This window comes from Triplophysa rosa, linkage group LG7 (genome assembly GCF_024868665.1).
Source record: "Triplophysa rosa linkage group LG7, Trosa_1v2, whole genome shotgun sequence".
Lineage (NCBI taxonomy): Eukaryota > Metazoa > Chordata > Actinopteri > Cypriniformes > Nemacheilidae > Triplophysa > Triplophysa rosa.
This window is the reverse complement of record NC_079896.1, coordinates 19,045,662-19,066,443: the sequence shown is the minus strand read 5'-3', so window position 1 is coordinate 19,066,443 and position 20,782 is coordinate 19,045,662. Positions and strand designations below refer to the sequence as shown.

The window sequence follows — 20,782 nt, the reverse complement described above, 5'->3', positions numbered from 1 at the left end:
AAATCGTTTTTTGACAAGTTGACCGCATTAAGCTTGAGAAGCCAGCACGTTCAACGGTGTAAAGAAGTCAGAATGCATGAAATAGCATGTTACCTCATTTTTAAATGTGAGATCTGGAAACGTGATTGAAATTTAAAGGGATCCGTCGGGTCAGGACAAAAATCATTGCGGGTGAACACGGAGTGAATTCTCAGCGAGAGCGGTTGGGTCCAGACCTGCGACACGGCACTGCCCAGTTCTCCACACTCAAAAACAGGGGGAGGAGTTTCATAATCAAACAACACCATCAAATAACAAAAAATAAGTGCACACATGCATTAACATTAAACAAAGTGACTTTACACACAACATTTTGAAATATTCTCTTTGTTTATGGTAAGTCTGGCAAAGTGCAAGCTATATATATTTACTGCCATCATGTACATTGCTGTCTAGTTCAGAAATATGTCCGTAAGTGGCTGTTAACTCTTTTCTTGCTAAGGATCTCATCTGCAAGTCCTGCTAATGCCATAATAGTTTGTGTAAATGGACCTGAATGACTGTAGTTGCTTAGCAGCATCTTTGCTTCCCCTGTTAGTAACATTTGCAACTGCTCATAAAAAACATACGTTCATAAAAAAAGTACAGCCTGATCTGAGGACTGCATATGTGCTGCGTGGGACAAAAATCATTCTTAAGCAAATAGCGGGTGAACTCAACCCAACTTTTTTACAATTTTCACAAAGCAGCTGTGAAACATGATACCTACAAGCAATCCATAAAATGTATAGAAAGAAAGAAGAAAGTAAAAAATGAAGAGCAAAGTGACACAGACACAACGCACAAGCACAGAAGCAAGCACATACGCTCACAACACAGACTCACCGAACACACCCTCATGCACAACACACACACACAGAGACACCCACTCACGCACACAAACTCATGCACAGAACACGACACACACACACACCAGACACATACACACGCTAAAACTCATACACTCAACAGGCACATACCGGAGTCTATCACAAAGAAGCACAGAAGTAAACATACACACCGAAGATAAAAAGAGAAACACATGTATATATAATGCAGACAGTGAACAGGGTGAATTCTCAGCAGGAGAGGATCGGTGCGGAATAAAATTCAGAGGGAGCGGGACGAGAAAACAGTGCATCGCAGACCTACGGCACTGCCCAGTCCATGCTCATGCTCATCAAACAACACCATCAAATAACAAATAAGTGCACACATGTATCAACATTAAACAAAGTGACTTTACAGACAACATTTTGAACATGTTACAAATATTTTCTTTGTGTATGGTAAGTCTGGCAAAGCGCAAGCTATACATTACATATGTGTTTACTGTGGTGATGTACAGAGCTGTCCATTTCAGAAATATGTTCTTAAGTTCTTAAATAGGGTTATTTACTCTTCCCTTGCTAAAGTTCACGTCTGCGTGTCCTGCTAAATGCCATAGTAGTTTGTGTAAATTGACCTGAATGACTGCTTTGCAGCGTCTTTGCACCCCCTGTTGGTGACATTTGCAACTGTTTGCAAAAAACGTACTGTAGCTCATGGTTGAAAAACAGGCATTATTCATTATTTTATATGTTCATTATTTAATTTTCCCAGTTTAAACAAAATATAGAAAAAGGTAATATTTCTACTTTTTAAAAAAAACGTTTTTCCTTTTTTATTTTGTGAAAGAAATAAAAGAATGAAAGTTTTTCCGTTTTTATTTGAAAACGGATATGGAATGAACGGAAGATACCCCGATTATACCCTGATTGTGTACACGAGTAGGCATAGGGATTGTCACTTTGGAATGGGGACATCTACGAACATCTGGGTTAGGTAATGTGATGTGACTTTTGTGCTTGCATTACAACATTTCCGAAATAGTGGTCCTGGTTGGTACATGTAGGGTCAAAAAAATAAAGCTTATTTTTATTACTAAAAGTAAAAAGTTATTACTCAAAGTAAAAATTCAACCCATTTAATAACTGTAATTTTAAATGTAATATATTTAACCTGTTTCAACCACATTTCGCCATCGAACAAATAACAAAAATACTGTGGTGACATACTGTATGTCACAACGGGCTGTAAGCCTTAAAAAAGAACGCACTGTATTTCAAAAATAAGTTTACACCATGAACAGCTTTAAGGACCCCTCCTTTCAATTTAAAGTAATTATTGAATTGATTTCCAGAGTCTTATTCCATTAGTTTCATCGGACACATGCACCTGGGCCGAAGTTAACTTCCGGTCTGTGATTGTTTGGTCTGGCTAGTGGCTAATAATATAACTATTTATATTTTAATCAATTTAAAATCTTAATTTATATTTAAATGTTTATTGTATAATCATTTTATAAATAAACAATTTGTTTTAATGGGTCGTGTAATTTTGTCACATTTAAGTTTAGCCAAGTAACGGTTCTTCTACTGGTAACTCAAAATAATACTTGCTAGCTAATGTGTTTTACTTGTTATTTCTTTAATACAAAGGACGAACAAATATCGTTGAGTAATAATTTACAGAACAGTAACAGCAATAAAATAACTATACAAAATAATAACCTTAAGTTTTCCGTGGTACTTGCAGTGTTTTTTCAATAGTGGTCATAGATCATTAGGCCTTTTAGAATGCAACGCATGCTCCAAACCACTACGAGGCAGTGTTGCAATTATTGTTTGGAAATTCTGTAGTTCTGCAGTTGGACCGTGTAATCTCGCGATAGTAAAAACCACGCTATACATGCGAAAACATGGCAGCGTTGTACGAGGGGTACACGCTGTGTGGATTTGCACCGTTGCAAAACACGTCGAATTTAGCAATTCAGGGAGTTGAATTGTACGGCGACGTTGACCATGTTCTCGTCACGGACTCCTTGAGATCTGCAACTGTTTACAAGGTAAACTGATTTAGACAGCATCCTTTTTCTAATGAGAATCTATATCACGCGTGGCTGCATAATTGTCTCTCTTTATTTTAACATACAGCATTTTATTTTATAGTTATTTTGATGTTATTCACACACGGTTGGTAACAATATCTAATATGTGGTGAAAACATTTTTTGTAAATTGTATTACCAGGTGTCTGACCAGAAGCCTCTGGGCAGCTGGACGGTAAAGCAGGGACAAATCATCACCAGTCCTGTTGTGTTTAACACACAGAATCAGGAGTATGTGGTTGTTACAGATGATAAGGTAAAAATGAAGATTGTAAAACAATGTTTATTCTGATTAAGAGGTAGTTGTGAATTAAGGCAGTTTTGTTTGACAAGCGGTCCTTTTTGTGTTGTAGGTTGTCAGAACTTGGAAGGGTGATGATGTTAACATTGATAAAGCTTTTAAAGCAACAGTAAGTGTTTTGTGAAACATCACTTAATAGAATCTAACATCACATGTAATAGAATCCATTTTATTTCATGTATTCATTGTATTTATGGTCAACAAGCTTTAGATGTTAAATTATTTCCTTGTCTATAAGGAAAGACTAGAATAAAACAAATGAATATGAATGATATCCATCCTTGATATTTCTAGATTCTCCCCCACCCCTAGATGATAGCTGCATCTATTCTAGACTGCTTGCTTGTACTTTTGGATAAGTCATCTGATGCATTGAAATTTATTATCCAAGACTTTGCTCCATGAGTGCCCCAATTTGGTGTGGTTTTCAGCGTCCCAGAGCTAATATTCCTGACTGTTTACAGGTTTCAGCTGATGTGTTCAGATTGTTGTCCACCCCTGGCTTTGAGCCGGTGGTGTTGTTCCGTCATGGAGCTGTTAGGTTCCTGAATTCACTGCTTGCTGCACCACAGCAACCCATAGAGAAAGTCTTGTCAGAGGAGGAGGTTATCAGGTCGGTGGTGTCACTTTTCTTTAGTTGGATTTTTTGTTAGTGTTCTCTGCGTGGTCAAGACCTAAAGTGTATGGGTTCGTGTTCTTTTCTTTTTTTTAGGTGGAGTACTATCATTAATGCAGATCAACAGCTTGTTGTTTTGTTCACCACAGAGCAGGTTCAGTTCCAACTTTTTCACCGTTCTAAATGTAGTATTAGACATTTTCTAAAAAGAAATCCAATATGTGATATAAATGTTTTTTTGCTGCATAATGTATGTATTTCAGCTCTTATGTGACTGTCTTTGTTTTAGAGAGGAGAGCACTGCCTCTATGTTCAGAATTTTAACCCCAACACTCTGGTGAAACACGTATTTGAGAATGAGCCGGGTCTCTCTACACCTCTTAGCTTCTCTGCCACATGCAGGGGCAGCAACATACACTTGATCTCCTTGTGTAAGTTTACAGGCATGCTGTGCAAATAGTATAACATTACGAGTTTGACAGTTCATTCATGTTTAGACTAGAGCTGTAACTGTAAGCTGTTGTGTGAACAGAGCACCTTGAAGTAAATGTGAAGAGTTTGCAAAAACAGAACTCTGTTTTTGTTCATTTTGATTTATTATGTTTTTTTATTGTGCATTCCAAGTAAGATCATTTAAACAGTTGGGATTGTTTTGATGAAGTAATAATAACTAAAAAAATACAGATAAGTAACACAGTAAAAACACGATAAACATGATTTATGAAAATGAACAAAAAAAAAAGAGTTATCTGGTATTGCAAATAAACTCTTCATGTGGTTGTTTATTCTAGACACTTTTAGCAGACCATGGACTATTCTGATTATGTGCACTGAATAATATGAAATACAAATTGTAATAATTATATATATAACTATATATAAACTGACTATATTCAATATACTGTATAGCGTAACTTGGCGGGGTCTCGCATCATTGTCACCTTTTTTCACCCTGATGAGTTTGCATCCCTGTAATGTATCTTATTGTCCTGTACCAGATGCGACATGCCGTAGTGTTTTTATCCACCACTCTCTTGCCATCCCCCTCATAATTTACAGGGAAACCAAAGTGGTCCCAAACACCAGACCTGTTGGTTTTTGGAGGATCTTCTATTTCTGGTCTGGTAATCACATTCACGTTACTGGCCATATTGCTACGCGCTAGTCCAACATATGCCTGACTGGAGTAACGGTTAAGTGTAATTGTGTTTTTCTTTGGGTGTGAATGGCAGACAGCACATTGCCTTTTACATCATTTGGGTTGCGAAGTCGCACTGAGAACATCATATTTCACACACTTTAAGCAATTTTATTTTATTTTGGGATTAGTCAAACGAACCGTACGGTTTGTAATGCGTTCCAAACCGAAAGCCTTGTACCGAACGGTTCAATACGAATATGCGTATCGTTACACCCCTAATGCCAATCCTAACTGGCAATTGTGTACTTATGGCAGCCGAATATCTCTGCTCTCATTCAGACTCTAATGGCAGTGTGTATGAGAGTGTATTGTCACTCAGAACTTCAAGCACAGGAGCTGAAGGTGCCCAGAAGCTGCCTCGCTCCGTGTGTCTCAGCCTATCAGTTGGGGAGGGGCAGGTAACATCCGCTGCTGCAGTTGTGCTTGATGAGGCTCATCTGGCTGTAGTTGGATTCCCCCATCCGTCTGCTGGAGCTAACAAAGGTCCTTACACCTGATATTCCATTGTTCTCATGTTCTCCACAACTGCATGAAAGTGCGTCTTTCATTAATCTCTCGTTGTCTGCTTGGAATTATTAGTGAGATATGTGATATTTCTTTATCTGCAGATTATCTGTGCATTTGGAATATTCACTTCCAAACTCTTCAGGCTAGTAAAGAGATGCCAGGAGGATTGTTTACACAGGTGAGAATAACATCTTTTTAACTCTAAGGAAGATAACATCTGTCTGTTTTATCTGGAGGTGAGTAATAACAAAATGTTTGTGCTGCAGTTGTGGTGTTATGGTGGGAAGCTCTATGTACCCCATGGAAAGACATTATCAGTTATTCCCTTTGAGTGCCGGAAATCTTCTCTCGCAGCTGCCATGGGAAGACTGAAGCAGTCTAGACAGAGTGGTAAAGACTTTCTGTTCGAATATGGGATGTATTTTCTTCTTTTCTAGTGTGACCCTAATATAGATGCCTTTGTTTCATCAGAGTCACAGTCGTGTGCCCTTGTGTCTTTCTGGACCACCCAGCCACATGGTGATATCACAAAGACACAAGAAACAAGAAGGATTTCAACCAGACAAGTGGTAAGACACACTCAACGGCACTGGACATGTTAAAGGGATAGTTCACCCAAAAATGAAAATTCTGTCATTTTTATTATTGAATGTCAGTAACCAAACAGATTTCATTCCCCTTTTGCTGCCAGAGTAGGGAAAATAAATATCATGGGAGTCAATGGGGGATGAGATCAGTTTTGGTTCTGACATTCTTCAAATATCTTCCTTTGTGTTTAACAGAACAAAGAAATTCATACAGGTTTGAAATGAGGGTGAGTAAATTATGACAGAATTTAGATTTTTGGGTGAACCATCCCTTTAAAGGGTCATACGTAGGGATGTAACGATTCACCGTGAGCCGGTTGAAAATCGGTTGTAATGAGCAACGATTCAAATCGGTTGAGGCTTGAACTGAATCGCGATACATTTTTTGAACAGCAGGGGCCGCTATTTTCACTGCAAATCTAAACGTGGATGCTGATATTTCTTAAATTCAAAAAAATCCAAGAAAAGCACATACAGTATTAGTTTGTTTATATTAAAGAGACTTTTTCTATTATTAATTTGTTATAAAATTGCAGTTTAGTTTTGTTATTTGAAATAAAACATTATTTTATCATACAAAGAAACGTGAAGCATTTAAGAAATAATGCAAGGGAAGTTGTTCATTTCTAATTTGTTTCAACTCATTTTTTCAAAATAAATCGTGAGTAAATCGTGACTAAATCGCATCGTGAGATCAGAATCGTGACTCGCATCGCATCGTGAGCTGAGTGAATCGTTACATCCCTAGTCATACGGGTTTTAAAGTGTTAAAATAAGGCTGTTATTTTTCAGATATTCTAGCCATTTCTTTCTATTCAAAGTTCAATCAATGCAACTAAACATGAGGTATGTTATGTTTTTTTTTGTGACTGTTCTCTTAATGTTTTTTTAAAGAATGGTTCTAATGTTAAGGGCACATCCTCCGCACAGACAGTCGATCAACTTACCGAGCACATTAAGGTATTAGGGTGCTTTTCTTAATTATAAAATAGCTCATTCTGTGGAAGTTCTGCGGACGTGTTTAAAACATTTTTTTTTTTTGCCAGACGGAGACATTAGAAGCGGTTCAGGTTGTAGTGGGTGAGTTTATTTGCCGAGCTTCACAGACTGACCTCCAGCTGGCAGCAGGCAGAATAGCTTTAGAACTAGTGTCAAGATCTCAGATGGATGGCAACTTCTACCCTCACAGTGCATTTCTACAGCTGTTAAATACACAGTACCTCTGTCACAGGTTTGAGCAAAACATCTGACAAAATCCTCCACCCATCTACAAGGGCTTTCTTTTTGGTGTATTTCATGCTGATGTTATCATTTTGTGCAGCGTTTGTCCTGGAATGTTGCTGTTGGCTCTGGAAAAGAAAGACTTTGATCTCTGTCAGACTGCTTTCCAGCTTTTCCCTGACATACCTGAAGCTATCACTTGTGCCTATCTCAAAGCTATTCTCAGGTAAGTCCTGTTCACCAGATAGTTACACTTTTAGTATTTAAAATTTCACTGTTCATTTTCTTTATTTCTAGGTCTTTTAAAATCTGAAAAGTCCTTGCTCTCAGAGTTTTTTCTTTGTGTTTTTGCGTCTCTGTCTTTAGTACTCCAGACTCCGAGATTGACTCTGTAAATCTTGACATGGATAGTGTGATGTTCATGAAAGTTCTGACTCAGATTGGATGCCCATCAGAAGAGGAGGTTGGCCAGCAGAATGGTTTCTGTTCCTCAACACCCGAGGACAGTGGATCTCACACCCCCAGCAAGCCACAGAGAGACCCCCTACACCTGGATATAAAATGTCCTGTGGGCTTATACAAGAGCACCCTACTGTATCCTTCACCCATGATGCTTTACAACAAAAACTTTCATGTGATTTACTATCATACCTGTAAACTCGCCGCTTTTTTTTGGCAAAATTTGCTGTTTTGAATCCAGATATGGAATTGTTGTGAATCGTATAGATCCGAAGAGTTTTTGCCCAGTGGGGGGTCCTTAATGATTTATAAAAAGTAAGTCATCGGGGTGCCATATTTTGAACATTCAATACACAGCATTCAATAATATAGGCAACATCATGGCATCAGGCACAGATGCGGCAGGAAAAGCATGTTCTTAACGTCATTTTTGCGCCTGTGAAAAGCATTGCTGAAAGGGACAAATGAAAAGTGTCGTCTCGGATAAAGAGAACATGGCGTTGATATTTATTATTCATTTCGCCCGTGTGATCGAAACGGCTATATGTTATGAGATACAGTTGCCAGTCTCCCTCCACTTCTAGAGCTCTGCCCTTCTAAGTGAGTACGGCACTTGGGTGCGATTGTTATTCGTCTGAAGTTTCCTTCACAGAAGCTGTAGTTTACAGATGATATATTTAGAGACAGATCAATGAGCTTCATAAAACATTAAAATGTCATCAGGAGCCACGCGGATTACTTTTGTATTGCTTGTATCTGCTTTTTGAACTTCTTTTTTATGAAAGCTCGAACTAATTTTTTTTTCTTTTTGATCTGTTATAACTTGCATCAATCAGGTCCTGCACTTTATCTCTCTTAATAACTATTTTAACATCAGTCCCTCACTTTAATTTCTCAATCCTGCATGTTTTAAAACCTAAACGTCAGATGCACAAGCGCTTTGCTTGCGATGGACACACATCCTTTGTATTAGAAGAGATTTAGGAAGGTGCACCTCTCAGAAAACGTAGACAAATAAAGATCATTTTAATATCGACTTGGTGCACTGAGATCACGAGATGAGGTACCATGTGATTAGATGCTGCTCCATAGGTGTCATGAAAAACTTGTGCAGGCCAAAAGACTGAAGAAAAAATTTTGACCAGCAAAATGGGGCTGGTGCGAGTTATTTTTTTTATTGAAGCAAATATAGTCTTTTTTCTTGTCAGAGTCAGAATGCATAATTTACCTTTTTTTTTACATGACAAATTATGGGGAAAAATTATTATGGGGAGGATTCCCCCAGACCCATCGCTCCGCACCCAACCTAAATCCCCCCCATTGTATAACTGTCCCATTTTTCACCACTTCCAAGTTTGCAGGTCTGTATTATTTCTAGGGGGCATAGTTTCCATATTTTCTTTAACCTTCCTATTAGAAATGATGTTGTGCAGACAGCGTACAGTGACAGACTCCTGCTGCCACATCTAAAAGATCTCACAGTTCCACATGTCATTGTGAGTATCCGCAATCCAATGATTTAAAAAATAATTGAAGTGCTCAGATTTTTTTTTCAGTTTAAGGTTTTCTGTAACCTACCGTTCTATGTCCATTCACATAGTAATTTCCTAAATAATGGTTGTTAATATTGCTAGGTCTTGTTGAAAGAACATATCTTTAATCATGAAGATATTTTATATAATATAAAGTATGTAGTGCCACAGTGTGCCATAGGATTGTTTATATTTATGCCTTAGATTGTTTTTAATCAAACATTTCATTAATTTGTAAATGTCATGGGGCATGTTCTTGAGAAAGCACCACTTATTGCAACATTTAGATTTTTTGTATGTATGTAAGATTTTCACAAATTCCTCACAAAAAAAATTATTGTTCTCATTTACTTTAGCGTCTTTCAATCCAATATGACACTTTACAGTTAAAAACAATTGATGGATTTAAGAAAAGTATTTGTGGCAAAAAAAATGTATATCAATGGGTTTGGAATGCTAAACATGCAATGCTATTAAACATTTAAAGATCGGGTAACACACGCAGTTTCTGCCAATCTCATATTAATCTTGAGTACCTATACAATAGTATTCCATACGTAGTTTCTTCGACGAGTATTTAGTTCGATCAAATTTATAAAATAGAGATACAGCTGTACGATTTCCGGAAAAAGACGAGCTGCTGGAGGCAGGCAGGGGGATGGAACTATAGCACGAGCACACAATACATCATCAATCGCATTAATCCCTTCGTGTTTTTTTACATTATGCACATACGTGCCGATTGCAAACCAAACACACACATATGACTTAGTTTGACTTACCGTGTGCAGTTCATGTCCGGCATCTTTCAAACGTTTCAAATGATCTCCAAATCCAGCATTATATCCACCGTTTATGACATCCATCACTGAAATGCCGTAAACAAACACAAACAGCTCAACTTATCTCACTATCATGAGAGTAACGAACTGCAGTTGCAGGCCCACAGTGCAGCCAGCTCGTCGGTTGACGCGTGAGCAGGCTATTTCTTTTGCATTGCCGTGGGCATGCTTTTCCTGGAGAATTGCCCAATAAAAGGAATAGGATCCCTGTTACGGAACAGGGATCCAGACTTATAAAAAACTTTCCGAAACAAGTTTGAGTGCTGGGAGAGTGTATCAAGCACAGAAATACTACATCATACTTCCAACTCGTTTTTTTAACAAGTTGACCATGTCAAGCATGAGAAGTCAGAATGCATGAAATAGCAAGTTACCCGATCTTTAAAGAGATCAACTGTTTTGTGCAAGTGAATATTAAAGAGAACTATTCTATTAGGGGTGATTCACATTTCGCATCTTAAACCGCGCAGAAAACGCAAGCCGCTTTCTCTAGTCAAATGACCTGCGGTGCGTGCATGCACGGCACTCTAAAAAGTTGAACTATTTCCAACTCGATGTGGCGCCCCTTACAGTGTTATCACGACAAGTCAATAAACTGTGCTAGGTGCAGGATAAAGGTCAGTTTATGGTTCTGCGTAGCCTACGCAGAGCCGCGTACCCTGTGCATACCCTACGCCGTAGCCTGACGCGCACCTCTCCAAAAATGTAACAACGCGTCAACTCAACGCGGACCCTACGCGGACCGCAAGCGCTGTGATTGGTCGGTTTGGCAGCATCGTACTTCCTTCTACGCATTTCCGGCATCTTCTTCTCTGGTGTCTTCTTCCGGCAAGTTCAGAGTCCACAAAAGAACAACATGGTGAGCATCGACATCGACCAAGTTACTGAGCGTCTGATTGAAGAGGTTCGGAAATACACGCATCTGTATGACTCCTCTTCGGCGGACTATAAAGAGTTTCTATCTTTTTGTTTAAGTAATTTAATTAAAAGTAACTGTTTTTCTACTTCGATCAGCTCCAACTCCGTTAAGATGCGATCAGCTTCCATTGTCGTTTGCAAACACTAGCATACACACACACAAAACATCGGCGAAGAAGAGCAAACCCGTGAAAACACAAAGAGCCAACTAGCGTTTCGGCGGTGTAATTGCAGTATGACGCATACTCTCAACGCAGAACCATAAATGTTCACGACGGCGTCGTCTACGTACGTAGGCTACGCCGTATGTTACGGCGTAGGTCCTATGCAGAACCATAAACTGACCTTAAGCGTTGACGTGAGGTCGAGGTCAAGAGAAGTTCAAACAGTTAACATTCTGTCTCTCTCATTACCTGTTTTTTGTTTCCAGCTCTTTCTACAGTATCTACAGTTCCTTTATCTTCGATATTCTCATGAGGCAGGCATACAAATCCAAGCTCTACGCTCTCCAAGCATGGCCCAGGTCTGTCACAACCTGTACATACAATTTAAAACTGTTGGATTAAGTTTACATTTGTGTTAAGATGTTTTCGTTTTATTTTCAAGATCGTGGACTGGGTTTGTTTATTACTAGATGCTCATTTCACAGTCTTGGTTATGGCACCTGAAGCTAAAAGGCTGGTTTCTGATCTTCACAAGTTTGTGAGATCACAGGTAAGGCATGTTTCCTAATGCAGATGAGAACTAGCGTTCATAGCTTTCTGTATCAATTCTATTATGCTGAAATTATATTTTGGAATTGTTCTCAGGTCAAACTTTATGCTGAACTGGACAAAATTGAGGGAAGTCTTCAAGTGCTCAAGAAAGACAAGCAATCTGAAGATTCTGGCGTTTACTCCATAAAAGTGATTGAGCTCTTTTAAATGTCCTGTACAGATAATTTTTTAATAAAATTCTGCCAGTGAGCTTAATTTTGTGCAAGCTCATTAACAGTGGTTTTTTTCTCTCCATGTATTTCTATGTATTTTTTCCAACTCGTTTCTTTGTTAATCATTCAAAAATATTTTGTATAAGTTATCAATTGATGGATAATAATATTTTATATTAGTATTTTCCGACTGTCCCATAGAGGCTCGTCAAAAATATGATTTGGATATATCTGTACTTTTTTATATTTAATCCCATCCCAAATCAATTAATCCCATTTGCCTATTTTACTTCTGAGTGATGTGGTGGCCTATTTGTAATGCGCAATTAGAAGACAGAAAATTGTTTTTGATTTAAGGCAACTTTGTTGTGTACAATTTTCTCTAATATCTAGTTTAATATATTATAATATTTAGATTACATATAAAGTTTGGACCAACATTGTTGCCTTGACAAAGACTGGACTGAAATTTAAAATCGTTGAAATGCTGCTTCTAACATAACATGATGTTAAAAAGAAACATGTCTTGGAGGAAAAATGAGCTCATGGCCATCCAACTATTATCATTTGGGGAAAGAATTTCCTATTTTCTTATTTCTCATGATACTATGTGAGACAATCACCTGATTTGAGTCACCTACTGACAATAAACCACAGAAATATATATTCACACAAGTGTTTGTTCTTATTGATGGTTATTTTCTTTTATATATCAATTTTATATATATTTTATATAACATCAAATGGGATAAACAGTAGTGCATATGATAAATATTTGTATTAAGTGTAATAATAACAATAGTAAATAGCCTATGCAAAGGCTGATCTATTTAAAATCCATCCAAATTATGAGAAAGAGAAATTATTAATTTATAGCTCAACAGGGTCTTCAGGCTATGCAGTCTGTATAAGAAACAGAAATGTTTAGTTCAGCTCCAGATTCTTCTAGTTTGAGTTATTCATTCTTTAGTTCCATGACACTCCCAAACGCTGAGGCTATGCAGTATTTCCAGAAAACAGAAATGATTAGTTTGCCTTATGAGTTTTTTCTGGTCTGAGTCATTTGTTATGTGACCGCTACCCTGCTGACTTTTAGAAAAATAGCAAGTCACATCCTGTTCTTTTTGCAATTGTTTTTGTTCTCTTTATCAACTAATATAACAAAAGTGGCAAACGTGACAAACAGTGAGAAAATTAACTTTTACAATACAATCCATGAAGCCACACAGGTATAACAGAATATACATGTTTTTTATGAGATATACTGTATGTTCGGAAATGAATGAATAATTTCTTGAATATTGCTTAGTGAATCATTTGGCCTTGGCTGAATATCAAATAGATCAACCTTTGCATACGTAGAAATGTTGGGGAATTTGGCTTTCAATGTACCATTTTAATAAAATTATTTTATAATGAAAGCACCTGGGTACTTATAAATAGTGATATTGACAATGACAATGACAGCCCCTTTCACTGGTTATCGTTGCAGATTTTTCTTTACTTAAACAGTGTTGGAAACATTTAGAAAAATGTACAGTAAATACACAGGTCAGCAAAATATATAACATTGTTTCAGTGTTTTCTAAATATTTTAATGCAAAATATTACATCTTGGCGTGGTGTCACAGAGCTTAAGCAAGGACTAGTTGAATTAAGCTGCTTTTATATAAATGCTTCAAAACAATGCCACTGACATATTTTAAGATAATAAGTCAAGTTATTTTCAGGTAAGACACCTCTAACATTTATTTTAGTATAAGGTAAGGTAATTTACCCAACCTGAATCATATGATGAAATGATATCAGTTTTAGCACATTGCTACATTATACAGAAGAAAGACATGTCGTACTAAAATTTAACTATAATTAAAAAATACAAAACTACAAAATCCCCAGAAAAACTCAAAATCTTCCAAAACAAAGAAAAATGTGATTAGTACAACCAAAAAACATTTTGTTTTATACCATACAGTACAATGATTTAAACATTCAAATTCTTACAGTGTTTATTTTATCTCCGTTTATATGGCTTATTTTACCTCTCAAGTTTAAAAGTCAAATATAATTAAGACTACGTAACACATACCGTAATCAAATAGCTGTTAGTAGATCTTGGATATAAAAGTAGGCTACTCACCCCATTTTTTTCGTTTGCAAAGTTGTCAAAAATCAGTTTTTTGCTTTGTCAATATGGTGTATGGAGTTTAGATTAACGTAAAGAAGTAATTTATAGTAGGATAAATAAGGCAGCAACATAACAAAATGTGAAAAAAAATAAGGGTTGTGAATATTTTTTATAGGCACTGTATAAACAGGCAGTAGACACTCTGCAAACCCTCAGTTATAAAAGAAAAGATGAATTATTATAGTTAATAAGTTATTCGCAAATTGAGAGAAACAGCTTTACAAATTAAAATATTACAAAATATGAATAACTTCTCTGTCTTTCTTATTTATCCTTATTTCTTTAGTCAAAGAGTGGCAATGCTGATCTTGAATATCGGAATTCTAATCAGGATTGAGGATTAAAATATAAAAATGAAAAAGAAAAAAACAAATGTGAGTTAGAACCAAAAATATCAGTCATATACCCAAACACATTATAATAAATAACAAATCAACTCCAACCTATAAATCCAAATATGAACTGTGGGCCTACCTTATTTCAAATTATGTCTGATATCACATCAGGCTTAGCAGCTTGTCCTGAGTCATAACCTATTTAAAATAAAATAAAATAAATTATATTTTCTTTCATGGTGTGTATCCGACTAAGCCGGAGTTCTACATTGCCACCAAATGTGCTTTTGGTTACTGGGAAAAAAAACTATAGTGAATGAAACTTCAATAGGCCCCGTTAAGCTAGACCTGATAATTAATTTATTTGTACTTAAATTAGAATTGTAAGTGAGGCAATTATAAATTAGGTACATATACAGGTAATACATGCAGTACAAACATGAGAAATCATTTTATTTTTTTGTTTATACATTATTCCACATGTGGCTAAAATATACAGTAGGTCAGATTTATTGGTTGCTAATCTGTGTGTAAAAAGTGAAAGCCTGTCCAAAGAAATCACATCTTTATTTATGCCAGCCACTCATTTAATATCTAAAATATGGTATAATAATAATTACAATACACGAGTAAATAAGTTAATGCATGAACTAAAACAACTGCTTAGATATACTTACTTTGCTCTTTTCCTTTTCTGAAAAACAATAGAGCAAACAGAAGACCAGCAATAAGTGAACCAATAACCATGACACCCGCAATAATGTTTGTTTTATTGGATCTCGATTCTTGCATCTCTTCTGAATTTTCTGGAGAAACAAGCACAAATGTTCAAGTTTATTCAAGTTTTGGTAAGCCCTATAAATAAAGTATGGTAAGCACTATAAATAAAGGTGACTTGATATGTTTCTTAATAATATACTGAAGCATTTCTATATCTTAAATTGCCCTAAGTGAAATACTAAAGAACTAAAACATACAATAGAAATACACTGAAAAAAACCTGCTGAAATCTTGTGACAGTAACCTGAGATGTCCTTGGTAAGGCATAAATATGGAGCAGATCCACTAAATTACATAGACAAAGAAAAATAACATATGGCCGAACTCCTATGAATTGAGGTCTCAATGTGTTTTTCCTGAACAATATACTCTTCACAATATGTACTTTTGAGAATATGGAATACAGTTACGTGAATATTACTATGTGATACTGGCAGCCCTACCCAAATACAATTTATGATGCACAACCCTTTAGCTATTTAAAATAATTACAGCTTAAGATAATGATCAGAAAAAGAAGCTTAATTACGTTTGGCAGGCGTGATCTGAATTGTCTTTTCTCCTTCCTGAATGTATTTGTTGTTTAGGACGATACATCTAAATGGTGCCAGACTTAAGTCAATAGATTTGAAAGTCAGTTTGCCAGACAAAGCCACAGATTTTGAACTGTATGTATCCTTGGTGGTTTTTGTCAGAATTGAGTTAATGGTCCAGTTTGTTCCATACCGGTCAAACCAATGGATGGTTCCTGCTGGGTAGCCCTCTGTTGCATTGCAGTAAAGGTCAAGCGGTCCTCCCTCTGTTACATTTTGAGGCCATGCACTTACAATGGGATCTTTGTACTTTGCTTCATTGGGAGAAAACAAAACAAAACTTTGATAAGTGGAGGATAAGCCGATAAGGAAGTACTACAAAAAAACAAAGTACGTACATGTAACACAACAATGGCTGAGAATTTCAGTCTGACTGAACTTAGAAGGCCTTGAAATTTTTACATTTACGTATTTGGCAAACAAAAAATTAAAAAGTCTCACCTGTGACACTGAGGCTAAATTTCCCAGATGCTTGGCCTCTGTTTGTGACAACATCATACTCATATACTCCCGCATCAGAAAACATTGTGTCATTTATTTTCAGAGATGGACCTTCAGTACGGTTTTCAAGACTAAAGCGAGGATCACCTAATTCTTGCTGTTTTGCTATTAGGTGCCGAAAAATTGATTCGTTCTGGCCCACTTTTCTTAAAGAAACTGCACTTATTTTAACATCTTTGTTGTCTCTGAAATTGCATGTGATAACTGTTGTATGAGCTGCAATTCCAACAGCAGGGTCACATTCCAATTTCAACAAATCTGCATATTGACAAAAAATATAAACATTAGTTAAAAACAAGTTGCTTTTTGATACTTGACACAATGCCGGAAACTATAGAATGCCATAGGGATGATTTGTATTTTTGTATAGGCCAACGCAGAAGTTAGCTGGTTCCCTTAACCTAAAGCCTACAGATTTTTCCCATAGACCTTTGGAAACATTAATATAACATACACGTTTTGTCTATCAATATAATATTTACAAATAAACACAACGTTTATTCATTTTGAGGCCTAAATACACTACCGGTGAAAAGTTTGGGATCACTTGACAAAAATGTTCCTCATGCTCTTAAAAATCTTTTAATCTGAAGGTGAAGCCTATGTTTCTGTGAGGGTTCCTGTTTAGTGTGTCTTTGTTTACTCTCTTGTGTTGATGTTTTTGTTTCTTGTGGCTTTGTTTCTTTTGTGTTGATGTTTTGTTTCTTTTGAGCACATGGTGCGGTTACCCCTCCCCTCCTGTTTCTAGTTTGGGTTTTGATTTCCTTCCCTTTATATTCCCTTCTGTTCTACTGTCCTGTGTCAGATCGTTGTGTTTGTTAGTGGCAGTCGGCCCTGACCGGTCTTAGCATTATAGTCTTTGTCACAGGCTAGCTTTATAGCGGTCTTGATTTGCCCATTAGCAGCTCCCATCATTCTCGTCTCCAGTGCCTAGTCCCTTTACTTTCTAGTTCTGTTTTTTTTCCCCTCAGTTCTAGTTGGCATCACGGACACACCTGCACACCTGCTCACCCCGGCATCTCTCCACCTGCGGTCTCCTCTCTTGTCAAGAATCTGCCAGCTGGTCGAGTCCTCCCCCCCGTGCGTGCTCCCTTCGTGGGTCTACTGCCGCTTCTTCCGTGAGTGCCGTCGAGTCCTCTCCCCGTGGACTCCTGTGGTTCTCGTGGGCCATACTGGTCTGGGTCGCCCAAGGTGGTTTTGCACTCCTGTAAGTACTGTCGGGTCGAGTGCGACTTCTGTGGTTCCTGTGGACTGTTGGTTGTGCCTAGTGGACTTATCTTGCTATATTGTGGACTTTCAATAAATATAATCACACAATTGAGTCTGCCTGCCATGCTGTTCATGACAGTTTCAATGTTTGAAATTACTTTGGTAAACAAATATAATTGAGCCAACATATTAACTTTCTAGAAAACTACATTTTATTAATGTTTTTAATTGATTACGTGGACAAAACCATGCCAATAAGAGTTCAGCATAGATGGAAATTCATTCAATACTGTTTAAAAAGCGTCCCAGGTTGAGACATCAAGAAGCTGGCTTATAAAATGCCAAGAGAACGATTTTGCAAATTCTAGTCAAATGATGACTACTTTGAAGGTGCTAATATGGAATGTAGAGTTCTTTTGTTTTGAATGCTTTTAGTCACAACATAATTCCCACAGTTACAACTGTACTCCATGGTTTTGATGAGTTTACTATTCTAAAATGTGGGGAAAATACAAAAAGAGTGAGTGATCCCAAACTTGACCAGTAGTGTGCCAGAAGTAAAAACCTAACATGAGGCTATCCCAAACTTGACCAGTAGTGTGCCAGAAGTAAAAACCTAACATGAGGCTATCCCAAACTTGACCAGTAGTGTGCCAGAAGTAAAAACCTAACATGAGGCTATAAACAGACCATGACACTGTCCATCCAGGTTTTTGAGATTTGTGCACAAGTTCCATTTTTGCATACAAAAATACATCATCCCTGCAGCACTTTATTATCCAGGCATTTTCCTACTATTGTTAAACAAATCCTATTCATGTTTAGGGCCCTGATCTGACAGAACACGTTTTTCAGGTTTGAAAACACGAGGCACACTGTAGTGTATGTAGATAGAAATAGCTCATTGTAAGGTATACCAACAATGCTTCATAACTCAATAAAACTAACATAATAAAACATGATAAAAACATGATTTTTCAAAATTTCTGCTTTGAAAAATATCTGTTTTTGCATACGAACTCAAGTGTTGGAATGTTTTTACAAACATTTGAGTTTGGCTTAGGAAAGGAAGCTATATACTTCTTGGATGGAATGAGGGTTATTCATTGAACATTTCATTAAGTAAAACATTTCTTTCTTTCAGCACCAAAATATTAATGACTATATTTGTATTCTGTATGAATTGTTATTTTTGAAAGCATGTACCTCCACTGGGTCCCACAGCTGGGATGAAGGGACAAACCACAGCAAGGACCATAATCATTATAGAAGCCATGTTTTGTCTGCGAGAAAAAGTAAAAAACAATCAGCGTGCTTGACCATGTTTGTTAAGCATATTGCACACCAAAACAGACAATTTTTTGACAACGTTTGAGACTAACAAACAGATTGTCTCTAAATTTAACTTTTAATGCAGACAAACTTATTTTGCGACATGCTGTTGTTGTTTCGTTGTGTTTCTGTTCACTGTGTTATCCTTGTTGATTGTTCACCAGTGTTTTATATTATGCCAAGCTCAATATGCCCGTCTTCCCTGTTCCCAGTTGTTCTAGGATGTCAAACATTTGTGACCCTGGATCACAAAACCAGTCTTAAGTAGCACGGGAACATTTTTAGTAAAAGACAAAAATACATTGTGTGGGTCAAAATTCTCAATTTTTCTTTTATTCCAAAAATCATTAGGATATTAAGTAAAGATCATGTTCCATGAAGATATTTTGTAAAAAAACTTTATTCTTGTGAGTGGATGGTCTGCCACAGTGCCCCTGATTAACAACTTCAAAGGCAATTTTCTCAATATTTTGATTTTTTTTGCGCTCTCAGATTCCTGAGTTTTAAAAGGTTGTATCTCAGTCAGATATTGTCCTATTTTAACAACTCATATATCTATAGAAAGTTTATTTATTCAGCTTTCAGATTATGTAAAAATCTCAATTTCGAAAAATTGACCCATAAGACTGGTTTTGTTGTCCAGGGTCACATTTGTATGCCTATGAGAGCCTTTAATGTGAACATGGGGGATTTTTATGTTTTTGTATGTTAGGCGTTGGATTTGTATTGTGATGTTTGTATGTTGTTCATAGTAGACTAAGTCATGTATGTGAATACAGCGCTGTTGGAATTGTATGCGTTAATTTAATGACAAATGTTGAATACGATGATGCAACAGGCACGATTCATAAAAAGAGCAGCGCGTCCAGTTTTGTGCAGGAGCTCAGAAAATGCACGTAAGTAACGTTAGCTTACTTTCGCGCTCTCGACATTTGTCACTAAAACAACGCCACAGAATTGTCAGATGGTCAGAGCGTCAAGTGTAACTATGCAGCTTAAAGTCGTATACTGTATATGAAGAGGAGCTTCTGATTAAATACTTTATTTCCGTATACAATAACTGAATAATATTAGCTCTAATTGTAGTATTGTTATATTAACTAATACCTTCATAAAACAAATGCAGGGAAAAGTGAAAGCGAATATCCAGCCTAGAACAAGCTGTATTGCGGTCATAAACTAAACCATTCTAAACGCGGATACAAAAGAAAACGTTAAAAATGACTAATGTGTAAATCTTATAATTTCCATAACTATACACAAAACATTTTCCCACTGCGGCTAATGAAAGTGGCGTAAATCCACCTCGAATAAAGCTATAGTTAAACTAATTCACGTTTAGAAAAGTTCAAGCCATATTAAAGCATTCTAAACATAAATCAATTGCATTTAAATAAACTTTTAATAAGACATACCATGTAAATGCCCTTCCTTGAACGACGAATAAAAGAGTATGAAGTCAACTAAGACTATTTTTGGATGATGAGACACTTTCACTTTCATTATGACGGTTTTTACTTTTTAGCCACACCTATAACCTTTCACACACACAAACACATAAGTGTCTTAACAACAGCACAGATATTTGCAAATGAAAATAAAGTTTTGCAAAAGACAAATAAAGCATCGAGCAATAAATAAAAAAACAGAAAGCCAAAATAGCCTAACGTTGCTTACTTAAGAAAAATAAAGACATACAGATATAAAAATATAAATAGTATTTTATATAGGCCTTTCTGCAAAGGTCCAAACGTATTAATGACACTTCACATGTATTCACATGTAA

At 36.6% G+C, this 20,782-nt stretch overlaps 2 protein-coding genes across 3 annotated transcripts; one reads left to right on the top strand and one right to left on the bottom strand.

Moving 5' to 3' along the window:
- The first annotated feature begins 2,727 nt into the window (after positions 1-2,727).
- Positions 2,728-12,717, top strand: nol11 (nucleolar protein 11). The gene is made up of 18 exons (XM_057337791.1): positions 2,728-2,905; positions 3,089-3,202; positions 3,300-3,356; positions 3,712-3,860; positions 3,960-4,017; positions 4,153-4,294; positions 5,344-5,547; positions 5,673-5,749; positions 5,838-5,961; positions 6,043-6,140; positions 7,053-7,118; positions 7,205-7,389; positions 7,480-7,605; positions 7,746-7,973; positions 9,256-9,334; positions 11,561-11,653; positions 11,737-11,844; positions 11,940-12,717. Exons 1-18 carry the CDS (start codon positions 2,759-2,761, stop codon positions 12,051-12,053), a joined length of 2,169 nt encoding a protein of 722 aa, XP_057193774.1. The 5' UTR covers positions 2,728-2,758; the 3' UTR covers positions 12,054-12,717.
- Positions 12,718-12,840: 123 nt separating this feature from the next.
- On the bottom strand, positions 12,841-20,521 carry zgc:174863 (uncharacterized protein LOC100136852 homolog). 2 transcript variants are annotated; one of them, XM_057337793.1, is made up of 8 exons: positions 20,412-20,521; positions 18,871-18,947; positions 16,396-16,713; positions 16,088-16,208; positions 15,891-15,958; positions 15,259-15,387; positions 14,721-14,779; positions 12,841-14,569 (listed from the first exon to the last, which is right to left on the bottom strand). In XM_057337793.1, exons 2-7 carry the CDS (start codon positions 18,938-18,940, stop codon positions 14,727-14,729), a joined length of 759 nt encoding a protein of 252 aa, XP_057193776.1. In that variant the 5' UTR covers positions 18,941-18,947; positions 20,412-20,521; the 3' UTR covers positions 12,841-14,569; positions 14,721-14,726. The 2 variants fall into 2 exon arrangements, with proteins under 2 accessions (XP_057193776.1, XP_057193775.1); XM_057337792.1 differs by having other exon boundaries at positions 15,891-16,208.
- Positions 20,522-20,782: the final 261 nt, after the last annotated feature.

Bases quoted from the DNA above. Each gene is read 5' to 3' on its own strand.
- nol11 (XM_057337791.1), top strand. From the start codon at position 2,759: ATGGCAGCGTTGTACGAGGGGTACACGCTGTGTGGATTTGCACCGTTG. The intron at 4,295-5,343 runs GTAAGTTTACAG...GCTCTCATTCAG, and splicing joins CATACACTTGATCTCCTTGT to ACTCTAATGGCAGTGTGTAT. The intron at 5,548-5,672 runs GTCCTTACACCT...CTTTATCTGCAG, and splicing joins GTCTGCTGGAGCTAACAAAG to ATTATCTGTGCATTTGGAAT.
- zgc:174863 (XM_057337792.1), bottom strand. From the start codon at position 18,940: ATGGCTTCTATAATGATTATGGTCCTTGCTGTGGTTTGTCCCTTCATC. The intron at 16,209-16,395 runs GTGAGACTTTTT...CTCCCAATGAAG, and splicing joins ATTTAGCCTCAGTGTCACAG to CAAAGTACAAAGATCCCATT. The intron at 14,780-15,258 runs GTAAGTATATCT...TATTTTAAATAG, and splicing joins CAGAAAAGGAAAAGAGCAAA to GTTATGACTCAGGACAAGCT.